We start from the raw sequence: 19699 nt of genomic DNA, 5'->3' as shown, positions 1-19699 counted from the left end.
GATAAACGTATTTGATTGCTATCGTTTCTAAATTTCAAATTCAGTGAAAGTTAATTTACATTGGGGATAATAAAATGAAGTTGCAAATGACTGAACTTTGAATCAAATATTTGCCTTTTCAGAAATAAGATCTGATTTGCGATTGGACGTCAAAACGAGACTGATGAGTGGTGACACAGAAATTCTGCTTTCAGTTCTCCGACAAAGCTAAAGATTTCGTGAAATTTCCCCTCAAACGAATTATCTCGAATTTTTGCCTACGTTCAGAATAGCTACGTTTAGCGGAAGAGTGATGCGGATATTTCGTGACGCCAGTCCACTTGTCACAGTGGAACGAGAAGGAAGCGATTTGTCCAGGGAATTGAAGCAGTCCGGACCTCCAGACCGTCCACCACAATCTTAGCTGGTATCCGCCGACAAGTCGAGACATCACACGCCAGTGCACAGCGCAGTAAAATTTTATTCCTTTTTGATCTATTTCGGCACTGAGACAACTGTAAATATCGGGATGATGACCAATGATTCTATTGGTTTGTGACAATGTCTGATTTATTAAACCAATATGTTGTAAACTGTCCACTATTAAAGGTATAAGCTTATTTTATATACAGGTCGTTTTGAAAGTTAACCGTACTTTTACCATCATCTCCGAAGCTCATACCACCAATACAATAACGACATTATATTTTGTTCTACTTTCACTGTGTAAATACAGCATTTATGACACAAGATTTGTAGAACTGAAAGTCTGCAATATGAACGCAGATTTTATGAGATCTCCCTGGAATTCTTGTTTTATATCCTATTCTACCCGTATGATGAAGACGTAATTTCAACTCATCATCAGCCGTCTTCGAATACATTTGGTATTCTTGATCACGTACACCTATATCCATGTCTGATGTTGATTTTGTTACCTACTTGCAACTTCCTGTACTCTGCCAGTCTTTCTTAAGTGGGACCTACACATATCCGAATAGACAAAGCATCCTAGTAATACCAACGGATAGAAATGTTGACAAGCTGGGATGTCATCCTAAAAACAAGACTCAAGATGATTCCAGACTGACAGAAACAAGCATGTATCATGATACAATGCATGTCCTCCGTGTTACTTAGTTGACAATTCCGCCTTAAACAGAGGTCGGAAATTAAAAATAAAACCAAGTTCTTTATGACTTGTAATACATAATTTATTCTTATATTTCTGGAGGTCAACAATCAGTACCTCGTGTTTTATACTAACGGACACAATTATTATTAGGACACGATGCCTGTTTTTGGCACCACTGTACTCAAAAAAAGAGTACCGATGCTCTCAAAAACACGAAGGGGCAGCTATGACTCCAATACACACATCGTCGAATCAAATAAAAAATTTTCTTCTACCACGTAATATCTGTTGTATCATGGTACCAAGTTCTCCATTCCTATCCGAAGAATTTAAACACTCCTAGCAGAAGTTAAGTTTGGATAGACTCATGCGTACTACCACAGTCCTAACTGAACTATCAGGTCCATGGTTGTGGCGGAGAGCTTGATTCAAGAAACACTGCTCCAATGGCGTATACAACATCATATGTAGCGGCGAACAGCAGTCAGCGGAAGATGGAACTTTCCCATGGGAACTGGAGACCAAGATTTACTGGTCTGTGTGATCAATGATACATTCTGGAATGTCAGCTCAAGGCTGAATATCTGGTCAGACTGTTGGATAAAATTATCAGATTTGCAGAGTTGATTGATTGAAGACGTTACGCGTGGATCGCGAAACTTCAGAGCTGACAACCATTACAGCGCAAAAAAAGGGTACAAGGTGTTTCACAACCGGTCTGCCAAACATCGGATGGTAATTTCGAGTAAAATATGTTGACAGGCCTAAAACATCGGTCCTATTTTCCGCTACAGCAAAACTCTGGCGATTTCAAGATGTGCGAAGGGAAAAATAAATTAGTATTAATCAGAAAAAAATATTGGTACATTTTATGAGATGCATCTCACTGTTTAAAATGTCCGACAAGGTTTCCAATGCACAGCCCTTCTCATTCCGAACAACAGTTTACTGCCTGATGAATTATTTCGGGGTGCTTCTTACACACAGCAGCAGTGCCAATAAACCAACTCACGGCATTGCGTATGTCGGTCCTGTAGGTCGTCTCATTTATTAGACGCCACAAAAAATAAAACGGAGTCAGGTCCTTGGCGATCAAGGTACTGGCCCTCGACGACCATTTCAACGATTTTCGTAAATCTGATTCAAGTTCCACCTTAATCTGAAGACCAAAACGCGGAGGCGCCCCGTTGTGGTCAAGAAGTTGCCCCGCCATGTCTCCGAAAGCACGAGTAAAACAGTGGACATATTCCTCAGTAAGTTTCACCAGTCTCATATTATCAAAACCTATTTTTACATGAATCAATTTAATGTCATCCAAACTCTCAGTTTTCTCACTTCTGGTTTGTCGCTTTGGAAATGGTTTCCCCACGCATATACTGTGTGCATTTAAAGTCTCCCCCACCTGAGCAGCATTTCCAACCTGACGACTTCCGTATTACGCGTTCATTTGTCCTTGAAGCAAAGAATGCATAATATTCCAAGTCATCAAACAGGCACTTTGCAAAGTAGCAATGACTAGAAGTGGAGTCGTAAAAACGACACACAGGTAAACTATTCTCTAAGGTCATAATGAGTGCGCATTCAAGCGACTTCTGGTCAAATTCGTATAGTTTAATGCAAATAAAACAAACGCATGAAACTTAATGGGAATGGCCACATTGCTTGCAGGCGAGTTATGAAAAATCCCGCACGACCAAATATATCTTTCAAAACCCTGCAACCGTCTCTATGAAATACGGTTTACGATAGTTTGATTCAATGTTTTGAACAAAGGAGTAACTGGGACCACAAAAAAAAACAAAAAAAAAACAAACAAACAAACCGCTACCCCAATACATTATTCAAAATATTTTTATTTAAATTAAACACATTATGTGATTTTGTAAGTCCAAAGTACTCTTTTCTAAAATATAACTAAAGTCCCATAGCTCACTCGGAAATATGCGAAAAAAATTTAGGGTTCTTTCATTGAATGCGGAAAAAGTTTCTCTCTTCATAAACAATTCATGAACCAAGAATTCCTTATCTTCTTGGAGAAGCAACAATTTAATAGCAGTATCCCCCAGAAATCCCACTCAACCATTACTTGCAGCCTTCACGCAGTGCGAACATCCTGGCCGTACGAATACGTAGGAGGAAACTGGAGCGACCAGTAATCGCATGAATTCGCTTCCGATGTAACTATGAATTAGGTAAGAGGAGCTATGGCCCACCTTCGCTGTCGCTGGTGTCAGAGAGCGGTGGCTCGTTGGCGATGTACTGACGTCCGCTCAGCAGGTTGTTCTCGATGACGGGTCGCTTGTCTTCCAGCTGACGCCGGAATGCGCGGTGGTCGTCCTGAAAAGCACAATCAATAGGTAACAAACGGATGGAAACTCAGGGCTCACCTTGTTTGGGGCGTGGGTAGGTAGAGACCGTGCGATAGGCCAAAGCAACACTTCAAAATACAAGGTTTCATTAAATACAAACGTCTACACCGACAACTAGAAGTGGTAGAAAGAAAAAAGGAAAAAAAAAATACAGAGAAACAGAAAAAACAAATAAAGAGGCGCACAAAGAACGAAATAAACATTATGAGCTGGTCTTCACGACATGCAATCATCGATCTTGTTATGAAAGTTTAAGATAAATCCTCAACTAAAATAAAGAAAATTAGACAAGCATGATATATATTTAATTTGGGTAACCTAAGGCAAAATGACCATACTGGCGTACAACACTGCTGACGACCCTTTGGGTTCGTAGCTTAAATATAAGATAATATATTTTTAACTGGTCACAAGACCACTGACAGATGGCAACACGAGTACTCCATATGGCCACTGTTAGATAGCAGCACGACTTTTCGGCTGAAACACGCGTCACACTGATGGAAATGAGGTGCCCTAAGACATTTTTTCGCTCACACTAAAGAAAAAGTCTGAATGCGATTGGTGTAAATGTTCTTAGATTTTACGTAACTCCGAAAGAATTATGGTAGATGGTATAAATCTATCGCTTTGCGGACTGCGAAGTATATAACACCAGACCACATTAAGTAAAATGAGAAACGTATGCAACTGAACGCTCCATAGTCTGCGCATGGGGTGAATAATACATTGTACTGAAAAGAATCTCTGGAATCACAACCAGATCACAGCCTCCGTAGAACACTTAAAAATAAAAAAATCATGGTTTAAACATTTTATCGGATTTCATATATGTTTATCTCCAGAGGGAAACGAGGAAACGAATTCCCAAACAGCAGATAAAAAAGGTGATCACAAAGCCATTCCGTTCAAACAAACAGCAAACGAAACGGGTTAATTCCCTTTAGATCGATACACAACACGTTTCCAAATTCGGTTGTTGAGTTACAGACATCCGAGGAAACTAGGCGCTACACACAGAATCGTACACTACAAATTTACATGTAACAGCACATTTCAGACCTTTAAAAAAGTTACTGCAAGGAATTAGTCCATATCTGTCTGCTACTTCAACAAATTCATAACTTTAATCTACAAGCCTTTGAAAACTAAACACATTGACACCTAAACGCGATGCAGTGCACTGGGTATTAGGATATTAGGGCCTACACACCTCGGGACTTCTTGATTTATGAACGCTGCATAAGGTTATCGGAAATCGAGAAGGTTAATGTCACCTAGTATTTGCCCTACTTATGACTTGAAAAACAAACATCAAACCAACATATTCACCCTGAAGATGGAAACTGCAATGTTTGCCGAAACGTTGGATAGCTTTCAACATTCGACGCGTCTCATACCCAAAACCTACGTTTCACAATGAACTACAGTCACAAAAACCTAAGGACAAGGACTAAACAAATATTATTTTTACATAACTGAAAAGAATTTTCCACTATTTTCCAGAAAACTCAGAAAATGTCTAATGTACTTTAGGAACATAAGACAACCGCAACATGAGACAGTCATTTTGGAGTAACCAACGAAGAGACCTTTGGTTTCATTAGCCTACTAGCACAGACACAACTACGCTTGTTTAATCACAGAATTAGGCAGCCGAACACAGCGGTGGGGCAGTTATCAACCCCGCTTTGTGGTCTGGTATCTTAACTAAACCATCCGCAACCCTTCCCCCCACGTCATCATTTATATATAATGCTCATTTTTGACGCAGTATAACACATGCAACATAGAAAACACTAATCCCTTGAAGCACGAAGATAATCTAATTAATAAGAACATCCAGTTCCTACCACAAAAAAAGACATCACTAATACATTACAGAGATCAATTGGTGAATTCAGTTTTGGAAAATAATCGCTGTTTATTCTGAGAATCACATGAAAACACTTTGTGAAAAAAACACTGAGTTGAAGATGGCTGTCTTATGGATTGCAGCGCCATTTAATCTGGTAAAAGTTTACCGACGTTTCGAGGGTTATTGCTACCTACATCACTGTTATGATAATAGAGGCAGGAAGTACCTCTGAAATGTCGGTAAACTTTTACCAGATTAAATGTCGCTACAATCCAGACGACAGCCATTTAAACAATCGACGCCGATAGAATCTCAAATCGTACAAATACAGAGTTACCGAATGTGCTTTAAAATGTCAGATAAGTTTACGGTAAAGTCCAAAGGAAAAATTGGCATGTTCTTACTAAATATCCAATAAACTATATCTTTCTGTTCAAGATCATGAACATTTTATCCGAAACAAGGGCCTTGGAGCAGTTCAGAAAACGCCTTCAAAAAGGATGCAACATCTACCAGCATTAGCCACGCTTTAGTAACGAAACCCACTGCACTGTGCGAAAATTCAATAATTTTCCCTCTCTAATTGAAATCCACAAGTTCATTACCGTGCGCACAGATGCCCACCACCTAATCGTAACTTGTTTCAATTTAATCCACAACCTCACACCGTACTTATTACGATCCATTTTTAATATTATCCCCTCATCTATGCCTACATCTCCCATGGGGCTTCTTCCTTTCCTCATGTTGCCCATGTCCCGCTTGCTCATCTTTGATTTAATCACGCTAATAAAATGATACGAACATTAGGAATTATGAAACTATCCTTTCTTATTTCCGCTATCTTAGAAACAAGGATTCTCAGCGTCCGGTTTAAAAACACCCTGAATCTCTGTTATACATTTAGAGTGAGAAACAAAGCACTTATTTGGTACGTCACCTACCTAAATCATACAGAGGAATGTTTGGGGGGAGGGGCAAAGCGGCCGAAGCAGACCACTCACTTCCACCTGGTACAGAGATCATCAATATGCGAACCAATACCTTAACTTCCGTCAAACGCCTTCAATACGGTGCTGAGACAAAGGACTTAACACAATGTCACAGTGATAACGCTTCAGTACCTCGTTTGGGAGGGACCCAGTTTGGATCCCGGCAAAGAACCGGCTATCGTCAATCGTACACACATTATTTTCCCCAAGTCCAGGTGAATGCTTTGATAATACCTTACAACAACCTATGATCACCATTCGATACCAATTCATATTCATCACAATAAAGTTGCACTTTCTTAATCGATACTACATAACCTCAGGCACTGACATGGCGTCATGGAGTAAAGGAATAAGTTAAAATTATGAACAAACGGAAGTTTACGTTTAAAATTTACCATCTCCAGTATTTTGATTACAAACACATTCACAAATATCAAGTGTGACATAACCCAATGGTATGAAATGCGTGGATTGGCGTCTCTGATTGCTCGGAAATGTAACGATTAGATTTCTTCATACCATTTACCGCTGCAAGACGCAAGTATCGTAATTACTTTTTAGACCATGTATAAAATTCTGTATATCTAAATTAATTCAATTCCAACAGCCAACTTCATTGATCGACGAGGCCTGATCCTCTTAAAGATAAAGAACAACTCGGGAGACGGAATAAAAAAGATTATGGATTCAGTTAACTGAAGGTGACAGAACGGGGCTTATAAGAGCTGCCTCTTCCCACGACGAAAATGAAAAGAATGTAAGGAAAGTGATGCTTTTTTCGTGTTACAAAAACCTTCAATTTGATTAAGAGCAGATATTGGAAGGAAGAATTGGCATATTACAAAAAGTTTTCCGTTTTAATCTATTCAGCAGCAATATAGAGCTCAGTTGTTTTACATCTCAACTTGAAGAAGTAGAAAGTAATTCACTTCATAAGAAAATTAAAAAGGATACGCATTCCACAATAAAATCACCAACTATAAGATGCAGTCAGTCACAATTTATAGTACATTTCAACACTGAATGGACCAGCAGATTCAACATTATTTTCAGATTGTTGATAACAATTAACCCAACTTATTTCAGTCATTAACGACCATCCTAAGGGGTTCCTTTACACTCATGGTAAGCCAACGCTTTAACACATTACTTCAACACTTACGTACTAAAATCTAAGAAGCAAAAGTGTCATGTCAAAAGCTGGATAATAAAATTATTTCTAATAATGCACCCCTTCTGCAATATAAAACGATCCATGGCAATTCTGTTCTATGCTGAGCACTAATTACCAACACAAAAATTAATAAAATATTCTACGTCATATTTCATTCAGTGTTGGAATACAAAAATAAAGACTGCTGCTGAGATGCGGTAAAACTAGGTCTCTGTTGAACCGGACCTCTAACGGGACTCTTTGTCCACCCCTCCCCGAGATGATCTATGAGCGAGTATGGAGCAGCGATAGAATGATATGACAGGGAAAAATCGAAGAACTTGAGGAAAAACCTGCCACAGTGCCACTCTGTCCACCACAAATCCCACATGGGCTGACCTGGGCGCGAAAACGGGCTTCGACGATGACAGGCGACTAACCATCAGAGCTCTGTCTGGGCCATACGACGGTACAGAATACTAAAGCATTCCCAAACCTCTTTATTAGATGACAAGTACTCAGCACGTCAAGAAATTATTTGTTTTTACATACGGTTCGTAACACTGAATTCAAAATATCACAACGGAACCCTATAACATGCCCTGTTCAATTTAGTCCACGCCTTGACAATATCCTAATTCAAATCCATTTTAATATTATCCTTCCGTCCGCGATTGGGTGTAACAAGTTTTATCTTCCCTTGAGGTTTTCCAATAGAAATATCGTATAAGTCGCACTTCTACATGCATGCTACACACCTGGCTCATCCCATGCTGAGGATATTGGGTAAAAACAGAAATTATAAAACTCCTCATTATGCAGTTTTCTCTGTCTCCCGGTTCCTTCCTCTTTCTTTGGTTCAAATAACCTCTTCACGCCTTTATGATCACATTACGTCTCAAGCCGCAAGACGAAATCACAACAAATACGAAGGCCTAGTTATTTAAAGCATATATATTTCTAATCAATACAAATTACGAAAGTCGCATAAGTATTTAATTCGAATTCCAACGGGAATCAGATTTAGAGACCGTTATTTTCTTGAATTTACTGCCAGGAAAATGAAGAGGTAGTGATTTACAAGGAAAAGTTACTACGCCCTCTTCCGGACTGATCAAAGACGCAGCTTCAAATTCATTCCTTCTCATTTTACGTGCTGACAAAAATTTACAATTTCAGGAACTGACACACATTACTCTCACCAACCACACAACCTCTTCTCATTACTACCAACTTAAATTCGGAACAGCACCATGCGGGCTGGACTATTTACCGCTATATAACCTGTGTAGTACAACAACCAATAAAGAATTATTATAAACACATCACTTTCTGTGTATTTTTTCTTAAACCAAGCTGAAGGTTGTTTTACATTGTTGAACATTTTGCATATCAGACTTTCATACGCCGATCGCCAACGTTGTCCTTTGTCACCCGTGAAAGTGGCTTAAACCTTAACTCTCGAATAAGGATTTACGAAAACTCTACAATTACATGCGGCCAAGTCTCCGAACGAGGCTGATACGTTTATGAAGAATGCCACATGGTTCGCGCAGTGGTAACTGTAAAGCCAGCTGCCATCAAATTACACAAGAGATTAGCGCTGGCGTTGAGATTATGTCGGGAGAGATAGAACGCAATGGGCTGGAAGAGCCATGCATGTGCGAAACAGTTTTCCTGGGACAGGGTCAATCAGTGAAACTTGGGCGATGTTAACTCTTTGTGTGTGTGTGGGGGGGGGGGGGGAAGAAGAAGAAGAAGAACAGTCACAATGCAACTAAACGAGAAAAACAACCATACAGGGAACAAAATGAAACTGATTAAGTCTGTGAGTAAGACAGAAAATTTGGAGATGCAAGGACGGAAGAATAAATTCAGTGTTAACTGATTCCTTTAGGAGATTGAATTTGTGCGTTGTTGTAGTCTGTTCTATGTCGAAACAAGAAAAAGTTAAGCAGAGGTGGAACACTTATTTCCTCAAAGAATAAACAGACGTCACAAATTTGGAGGAATCTGTAATCCCCCCCCCCCCAATTTCGTCTTCGACCCTTTTAACCGTAATTATTTTAACAAGCGAAAATATTTTGGCTTTTTTAAAAGTATGAAAGCACAGTGTACACCTCAAATACACAGTTACAGAAAGCTACAGAAACGTGTTTATAAAATAGGCGGAGCTTTAAAAATTAGACAACAAGCTACTAGTTTCGTCATGTCCGTCAGTAACAACACCCAAATGAAATGACCTTTTCCTTTCAAAACTTCGTACGACACGTCAATAGCAAATGTTATCAAATCATTTTTATTTTAGTTCAGTTGGGATTATTTTAAGAACAACTTTACCTAAAAGCCTAAATAACTGCGCACCGTTTTATCTCCTAATAGATTTCGATGAAACATGGTACTGACCACGCTTGTCTGACTGTTCGCGTGAGTCGACTAGATAACCGATGGACGGATTTAGACGAAACTTGGTATGAAATTTATGCCATTCGGGTCGCCTCTAAAGTCCTACGTTTTAATTTCCTATAAACGATAATACCAACATGGCGGACGAACGAACTTGTGAGGTGGGTACAAGAATAAAGGATAATAGATTAAAAAAATACACAACTTTGGAGAAATGATGCTTTGTATAATGCAAAATAACAACATGGCTGCTGCAAGAAACAAAAACGTTCACTAACGCAATTCTATAGCATGGCCTGATTCATACGAGTTCAATACGCTGTCTCAGACCTAACTTTCAATGAGTTAAATTCATACTCGTTAACATTACTTAAAATGACGGGAACAAAATCATTTGAATTGTTCGTAATTAAATTTTTCTAACTAATATAACTGTCGTATTTAATTAACAACTAACCTGGTCAAGATACATTTAAACATGCATCGTAAGTTACTCATTGCATTTATTGATCCGTTTGTTAACACAAAGATCTTTTACGACGTAAAACAACATGGCACATGCGCAAACTTTACACCAAACTCCCCACTTGATGGCGGTAACTACTCAAACATAGGAACTAGGCATGTAAAATTATTCTTGATAACAGATTATAAATATAACTACAAATTATTACAAAACATATGTTAAAAATTTCAAATACGAGGACACCGAGAATCTACTTAGGTTATATTTGTAAATGTTAAGAATGGAAAAAAATTACGTAAATTGGACAACTACACCGGAAATTATTAATTGCTGGCCCTTCACAGTTTCACCAAAGGAAAGAAATGCCTGAGGTAAAGCAGGGGCCATACGTCCTTCCCAGAACTCTTAATAAATTGATTCCGACAGATGGAATAAATAGGCTAATACAAAACTGGATACACTGCAACAAAGTCCTATTTACGAAAGCTCTCCCGCTAAGCTAATTTACTCTGTGAATTAAAGTTTCGTGAACAATCGCTCCAAAAAAGAACTTAATATTTAAGAAAGTTACCTCAACGGAAAACAGGAAGATAAAGGATTGTACCTTAAAATATAACAAAAGTGTTTACTTATAAATGGACCAATATCCTGTCTTGCCATACATAATAAATCTCGTCAGCTGAAACAGTGCAAAAAAGAGGCTAACTAAGCTGGAAACGCGTTCGTCACACAAATCCATAGTTCGTGAAAGCAACTGCGATTTCAGAACTGAAATGCATCCTCAGCCATGCCGCCACTGAACAGCAGTGAGCAGCAGCCATCTTAATTATCACTGAGCAATACAGAGCTTCAGAAGTGTGTAGCATCTCGTTCTAGCTCTCTCTCTCTGACAGACAGACAGACACAGGGCGGACTTCAAATGCAAATTCATCAACAGACAAAAAGCACAAAGCAAAACCACAGCCAAAAATTAATTACAAGAATGTTTTCAAAAAATCTTGGCAAGAACATGAAATGGATGGACTGTGAAAGACTTCTTTATTCGTTTCTTTTTGCACCAATCTGACAAAACACGACTTACGTACATCACGAATGTCGCTAAAGAAGTAATTTTAATACCTGTCAACTCAGTAACAGAATTCGCGTCAAACAGAACAAAGTGTTTAAGTTTAATACATGTACACGCAGCATACAACTTTCCTACGAACAGACCAACCCTTCGACAAAGACAAACGCATTCAAAGAAAGAAATTAATATTAAATTATTTTAATTTATTAATATTCTCTTCAGGGATCGGCAAGCTTTTCACTACCGAGGGACGCATTGGCTATTCACATCTTTGTTGACAGCAGCAGAAAAACGTCGTGTACATTAAAGAAATTTCTCAACTTAAAAAGTGTCAATCGAGAATGGGTAATGGCGGTATTTCTCCGTACAACTGAGTTTAATGCAAAACCGTCGTTTCTTAGCCATCAAACAGTTCTGATTTAAATTAATTGTTAATTTTATAGGACTTCAGTTGCTAATACCATATGATGCTTTGTTAAGTTTCTTGTACAGTGCGATCACTGACAAGGTTAAACAACTGTCACATCCCGGGTCCCGGCAGGAACTGCATGACTTACCGCCAACAACGGTCAATTTCTACCAGACTTCACGGTGCATATTCCAGAAGACGATAACCTTCATACTCGTCGCCTTGAGAACCTGAAATTTCAACTACCACTATGACTCATTACTGTTAATACTGAAACCCGAAATTACGACCCTGACAGACAATCCGAATTCTCTAAACCAGGGGTTCTCAACTTTTTACGCTGGTGTACCACTAATTATAATTTAACACATTAAGTGTACCACTAACCAAATGCGTTCAGGGAAATCTGTTATTTATGTTAATACAAACTTTTGATTTTCTTACTTAGTTCGCGTACCACTCAACACCGGCTCGCGTAACAGCAGTTGTACGAGTACCATAGGTTGAGAAGCGCTGCTCTAAACCAATCTTCTCATCCCGTCTGTCTTCGAAGTGAACACTCTGTAAGAAACTTTTCAAATAAAATTCTGTATGCATTCTTTGTCTCCCACACGCCATGTCCATAGCGGCCTCTTACATTTCACTGTGCTAATAACAGGCTACAAGGTGGCCTGCATTTCTTATAAGTTTCGGATGACTCTCAATGTTAAGAGCGATTATTTTTTTAAACATCGTTAACAAACTGATATTTTCATTGCTGAAGTGTTTTCTTTGCGGTGCGGACTGAATATTAAATACTATTAGACGAGCTTCGGCTTCTAAATATTCAAATAAGTTTCATACTTCCGTCACTTTGCAGTAACTGTACAACACAAAGATAAGACCAAGTATAACTAACCAACTAGATGGCTTACCGAACCCGATGTTCGTCACCGAATTAACCAAAGCCCTCCACCAGACCCTGTCCTGGGCCAACAAAGTCCAGTCTCCTTCAACTACTATCTCCCATAGATCCCGCCTGAGATTATCTTCCCATCTACGTCTAGGTCTCCCCAGCTGTCTCTTTCCTTCAGGCTTCCTGGACAATACCTGGTGCACACCTCTTGTCCCATCCATGCGCACTACATGCCCCATCCATCTCATTCTTCTCGACTTAATCACCCTGACAATACTGGGGGAGCAGTACAGATTTTTAAGCTCATCATTATGCAGTTTTCTCCATGCCCCATCGTCTTCTCTCCTATGCCCAAATATCCTCCTCAACACCCTATTCTCAAACATCTGCAATCTATGTTCCTCCGTCCAAGCATAACACTAAAAACATTTCTAAAATACGACAGCTGAAAACAACTACACAAGAAGTCGAGACAAAGCCTCGAGATAAATTCCCCGGACATTCCAGTAACTCAGAACTTGATTCATTTTTCAATAATAGCAGCTTCCACTGTCTGGGCCTGCCTGCAATTAAGATTTCCTGTTCAGTGTTCGCAGTTACTGGCGTGCGTGCTTTATTAAACCCGCTACTTCTGAAGCAGTAATAAGAGCCTTTGAAATTAAGTAACCAGGCATGCATAAACTGCTATTAGGACGAGGATTTCGGGGTACACCAGCGGTGATATTGCTCCCTGTGTAATTCAGTGATTTCTCACTTCATTTAAGAGCTACTTTACTGTAAGGAATTGGAAACTTGCCGCTGCAACTGTTTAAATGCGTGTTTGTGCATAATTTATTTATGATTCACATTTTACGTTATTAATTTATACAAGTGAACAGGATTCAACAAATATTGGTTCAGTTCTCCACCCAGACAATCTACATGCCAACATTTCCGTCACAAGAAAATCGACGCCAACCTCGGCCACTGCGATCGCCATGCTCCGGCCTTATTTACTATCTCAAAATATACAAAGTGCATAAAATACAATGATTTTTGTCGGAAAACAACTGATTTTCAACAGACCTGTTGAATGGAGAGTTAAGTAATTTGGTAGTATAAACACATTTTAGTAACTTACACGTTGAACAGTAGAAATGAAACAGCAACAATTAATTCACACAGCTATTTATAAAAATAAAAGAAGAACTGTATTTCCCTTTAATATTCTCCCTACACCCAAAAGTTCAATATGTCGCCATTTACGAATTCAATGGGGGGAAAACATGAACAAAACAATCAGCCTTTGAAGCGTCGGTCTTAATTTTCCATTAGTCACAGAAGAGCGGACGAATTAGGTTGTTAAATTCTGCACGTAAATAAACAAAACAGAGATCAAGAATTCTTATTACTTTTAATAAATTTGTTGGTCTCAATGTCAAACCTGTTGACAAGAGTGACATGATATATGAGGTTTCGACGGCAGTGAATATGTGGATTGTGGTGTTCCGCGAGGAAACAACCCAAAACACAATAGTAACAATCACAAATTTCAAGGTCACAGAAAATACAACTCCTTCAAAACAGTTTACGACCTGCGGGGCGTATAACTTACTGTCCACAGATGACGAGAAAAACCCTGCTGATGAAAGTCGTTTCTGGTGCGGTGCGAGGGGAATGTTACTTATCAGCTGGACTAGAGGCCTGCTATTGGTGGGAAGTGTGATACGTCAGAGTTTTACGCTACTACACACAGACTGAAAACATCAAGCAGTTAAGAGTGGCGTGTAGTGAGAGCACCTCTAATGTGTTCTGCGGGTGTTGCGATAATATTCTAGATTAAATCACTGTGCCGCTGTGAGGTAATCTTAAAGCTGTACCCATTAGAACACATGAAAGCCTGTCGTCTGTTGGTCGTTCAGTGGTTGTGGAACGAATGCTTTTAGGATCGTCGTCACTCACCGCGAAATCTTGCGCATGCGCGTATATTGAATTCCTAGCAGGGATTTTCTCCTGATCTGTGAACTGTAGCTGTTCCTTGTTCAATTACGGCAATCAACCTACGTTGACGATGCTGACAAAGCTAAGTTCCGTTCATGGCATGTTGTTCAAGACTTGATAAGATACGTTACATTTACTTAGCACTTTAACCTTGAAAACTACTTACGTTTCGGTGTGTATGAGGAAACTTAATACTTTTGTGGCTATGCCCTAACTACACTGATGTGGAAAAAATGAATTTAATATTACGTCGTTTCTTATCCATTGTCTAATCTTAATTAATTGCCTAATATAATATAATCTAATATTTATGCAGTTTAAACGTGTTTAACTTGTGTGATTTGAGGTTTTCACAGCGGTGAGTATGAAGATTTATGTCTTCTGGGTTGTTGCGCCGTGTTTAACTTGTTTTCACATACTACAGGTGGCATTAATGTCCTAGCACAAATTATTTCATGACTTATCTCTCGTTATTTACAACTGAAGGTTCTTCCGTGAAATTCGATGAGGATAACGAAATGGAGGCCTTACTATCTTTGTACTTTCAATGCCTTGTAATAACAAGAACATGGAAGCAGTGCGAACTTGGTGAAGTGAAACAACACTGGTATATATTGACATTCTGACCTAGCAGAAGCATTATTTATTGACACCAATAAGGTATAATCCTTCGAAACAATCACATGTACCAGCCGACGGTGGCTTTGACAGATCTCGCGGATGAAGTTTCAAACACTTTAATGATACCAGATAATTCATTATCAGACTGACCATTAGACTATCATGAATTGTTGAATCCACTCCGTATTTTCGAATCCTATTTCCCTAGAACTTGCGTACGTCTAATTCAGCTTAACGCTTTCATACATGAGCAATGTCCTACCTCATATTATTACTGGTATGCTGGAACATTACTTTGTAACTGCTGGATATATTAGTAATCATAAGGCTCAGCGTAGCTACAGTCGAAATTCAAAGGAAATGTTGGTAATGTAAGAACAAGACTAGCAAAACTAGACCCTTCATAACGAATAAATACCGTTGCTTTCGGTCGGTCTTCAAAGACAAAATTACAGCTGTAGCGTAAGAAGTCAGTTCACAAGTGAAGACATTCCCGTACATAAGGATCCAGTTTCCTCTGAAACAGTTCTGCGCAATACTCAAGAATTCGTAGCAACGTGCACTGCACACAAATGGAGATACGCAATAAATAAACATAACACGCTGTTCTTGTTTGCAATGTAAAGGAGTACTTGGAAGAAATTAAGATGCTTTCTTTCATCGAAATGTTTTCATCTCAGTGGAGAAGCAAAGGGAAATTATAAAACGAACATACAAAGCTTTGGCAACGATCTGTCTGCATGTAATTTTAATACACTAAAATGTTTACACCTGTTTCCAGGCGTACCACCACACACAGTTAGGGAACTGCAGGAGTTCATCAACAACCACAACTCGCGCTGAACGAAGACCGAAATGAAGAGCTCGTGTCGTTTCCTTATTTTGCCTTCAGTACAAATGTAACTTCAATAACAGCCTACCTTAGACTAAAGTATTTGAACCTGTGGTGATTTCAAGTCGAATGGCATTCAAAACAACTTTAAACAAGAATCGATCAATTGGCAGCGCATTCTCTAAGACGGAGAGACTGACACCTAAGCTCAAACAAGCACGACGTCTTCCGGTTTGCTAGAAATGCGACATCCCAGGTCTCTCAGGCATTTACTTAACTCATGCGTATAATGGCTTTGAGCAAAGTTTAGAATCCGTTTTTCTTTTAGGAAGATGGTGTCAGGATTATTTCCAGGGGCTTAAACTTGAAACAGCAAAAGGGATTCAGTTAAGTCAATGAATATCCGATGAAAAGAATGAATTGCCGATACGAAAATGAGTTGGGATGGTGTAGTTTAGCGTTTATCAACCTATGGTACTCGTACCACTGGTGGTACGCGAACTAAGTAAGAAAATCAAAAGTTAATATTACCATAAATAACAGTTTTCCCTAAACGCATTTAATGTGTTAAATTAGACGTAGTGGTACGCCAGCGAAAAAGGTTGAGAACCCCTGGTCTAGTCCATTCTTGCGATCTACACAGAGAACAGCATATGGATTGAGGTGAAAGTTTTTGTATTGTCAAACAATTCCGATTTATGGACTCTGTACGAAACAATGCATTTAAAAACACGATATTTCTACTGTTTCATTGGTCTCAAAAGACAATAATGTTACAATAATATATAATCAAAATAAAATTGTAAAACAAAGGACGCAATAACAAGACAACTATGGCTTTTGCTTCGAAGTACGAGAAGACGATGGGCAATTCACCACGAACTTTCATCTATCCCTGTGAAGATACACGGAAAAATGCTTATTTAAGGTGAAATTCTTTCTTCGTGCAAATGACAACACACAGTTTCCCCTGTGGTGCGTTTTAGACACAACTTGCTAAACATTAGTTCTACCCTGGTGTTGTTAATGTAACTGGACCTGCTAAATTAATTAGACATACGTATGTTGCAAACTGCTGTCCGGGAACTTGAAATAGTAAACATTCAAAGTGACAATATGATACAATCATAAGCGAAAGAGAACAACTTTTGGAAAACTGTAGGATTTGAAGTTCAAAGGCGATGAGTAAGAAGATGCCTATCTTCTGGGCTGTAGTGCCGTGAAATATAGTAAACTCTTACCAACGTCTCGGTCCTGATAATGGAGGCAGCAAGGACCTCTGAAATCTTCTGAAACTTATTGGCAGAATTAATTATCGTAGTCTATGAGAGGATAACAGTTAATTTGGGAATCCTGTCTCTGTAACACGCCCGTTTTCGAGTATTACAAATTAAATCATAATATAAATAGATTTACAGATTCTCTTCTGAACTATTGTCTGTGAGTTAAAGTTCATCACATGTTCCTTACTTCAACACAATGGGGAAAGAAGGAAGTCACTTGTCGCATAAATGGTAATTCAAGTGACTTACGACTCACTGATTACATTACGGAATTTATACATGGGAAAGCCTTATTTTGCGAGGCAGAATGTGTCGATGCATAATTACGAAAAAACAGCCATGGGAAAGTAAGTTCGGTAAATATTTAGGTAATATGTGAATGTCCTTTCAATCAGAAGAAGTAGTCATTTAAATCGACCACAGTTTTTAAAGCACACAGTGCCCGTTTTAAATACAAAATATTCTACTAGTTTCCCTCACCCAAAAGGAAGATGTGCGAACTCTAATCGACAATGGTCACTCTGTCGTAATCATCTGCCTATTGTACATCCTTCACCAAAGAATTAGCTGCATTTGTTCCATCAATTCCCAGGTGAGAATTCTTGCCTCCGAAAATTATAATTCGGAAAAGAACAAGACGGGCATGAGCATTTGGTCTGAGATACGAACATTATTACAGCTACACCTGAGCACACTAGATTTCACTACATCCGGGTTCAAAAAATGACTTCTAAATCGAAAAATAAACTCAAATAAATTTTGTTTGAGACATTGACAATCAGATTCCGAATCCAGATAATTAAAATTAAATTTCAACTTCTTGCAACAGCTTGGCCTTGTCAAGTCGAATAAAACAGCATGGCATGCTGTAACGTTTTCTCCATAACAGCAGTATTAAACCACATGCAGTCCCATTATCAGATCTGCATATTTCAAATATCGATAAATACACTCAACTAACTTAATTGTTTACTTGTAAATCTATATTTAACAACGTTTCTAAACAACACACAACTGAAAGTTCAATAGGATTATTCTGACTGACAAATTGGAAATAATGATTTATGTAAGGAAGCGATTATGAAATATCTATGTCAATATTCCAGCTATTTCTTCACAGGAACTGAGAAAAGTCACGAAAACCCTATCACAATAGTCGAACTCCGATCATGGGACCTCTGGTATATAAACTAATACGCAATGGGCATTATTTCGTTAATGTATTGAACATTTTAAATGGTCAGATTTGGCACACTCGTCAAATTAAGTTCTACATTTATTAAATTTGTGTTTATAATAATATTATAAATAACAAGCGTTTAATCAATGGCGATTATGTATCGGGTCACAGCTCGAAACCTTTTTGAAGGACTCTGATGTCAATGCACTGATAAGTCTAGTATAATTCACATCCAGCAAGAATATTCAAACGCGATGTTCAAAATCGGACGCTTCAAGCACAGATGATTACTCCGGGAGTCGTCATTACATATGTGTGGTGGCGGTGGTGGGGGGGAGGGAGAGGGATGACTGCCTACTATTACCAGCTGCATGCCAAAGCCAAAGATATATTTTTTGTTTCACTATTTTCCGAAAACCACACACAAATTTGAATTACTCTAAAACACATTTCCATTTCACTTAATTGAAATATAAAACAAAGCACAAGTACCTATTGTATTTCGAAATGTACCAGAAACTTACAAGTTATTAAAATTCGGACATTTTGGTCCACACGCTTTAATTCAAGAACCGAGTAGGGCATCATAAAACATAGAAGAGTGACGTATAATTGACATGCCTGACAAAAAATTAAAACGAATTACGAATGAGTAGTGATGATGTTCTTCGACGTACGCCGAAATCTGGTCTTCGTATTTTCACTCTGGAAAATAATAAACACGAAGGAGACGGAAGGGTTTTATACATGTAGGTATACAGGATGATTCAAAACGTTAGGGCCAAACTGAAGGAGCGTATGGAGGAACTCAGAGAGAACAATTTTCGAATAGGAATCTATGTCCTCCGAAGTTATCCTGAGTCAGTCGAGGCCATTGAAGGCAGGGAAGTCTGATAACATACCGCTAAAATAATTGTACTTTTCTATTCTCCTACTAGCTTAATTTTGTTTTTTATTAATGTACAAGGATTACATTAGCAATCTTATAAACCAAATTATTAGTTGTTTTCTCTGAGTCCCTCTATACGCTCCTTCAGTTTGGCCCTAACCTTTTGAATCATTCTGTATA

At 38.6% G+C, this 19699-nt stretch overlaps 1 protein-coding gene across 12 annotated transcripts in view; it reads right to left on the bottom strand.

The window, feature by feature from the left end:
* Dys (Dystrophin) overlaps positions 1-19699 on the bottom strand; it is a 609234-nt gene that overhangs the window by 49620 nt on the left and 539915 nt on the right. For all 12 annotated transcript variants that reach the window (XM_087346495.1, XM_087346492.1, XM_087346499.1 and 9 more), the window contains one exon: positions 3328-3451. In XM_087346495.1, coding sequence (XP_087202621.1) covers positions 3328-3451 — 124 coding nt within the window. The remainder of the gene's footprint in view (positions 1-3327; positions 3452-19699) is intronic.

The sequence above is a fragment of the Zootermopsis nevadensis genome, unplaced genomic scaffold (genome assembly GCF_977971745.1).
Source record: "Zootermopsis nevadensis isolate Lab colony 2312 unplaced genomic scaffold, Znev_1.0 Znev_ptg000010l, whole genome shotgun sequence".
Taxonomy (NCBI): domain Eukaryota; kingdom Metazoa; phylum Arthropoda; class Insecta; order Blattodea; family Termopsidae; genus Zootermopsis; species Zootermopsis nevadensis.
Note: the sequence above shows the minus strand (reverse complement) of the source record. Positions and strands in the feature narration are given on the sequence as shown.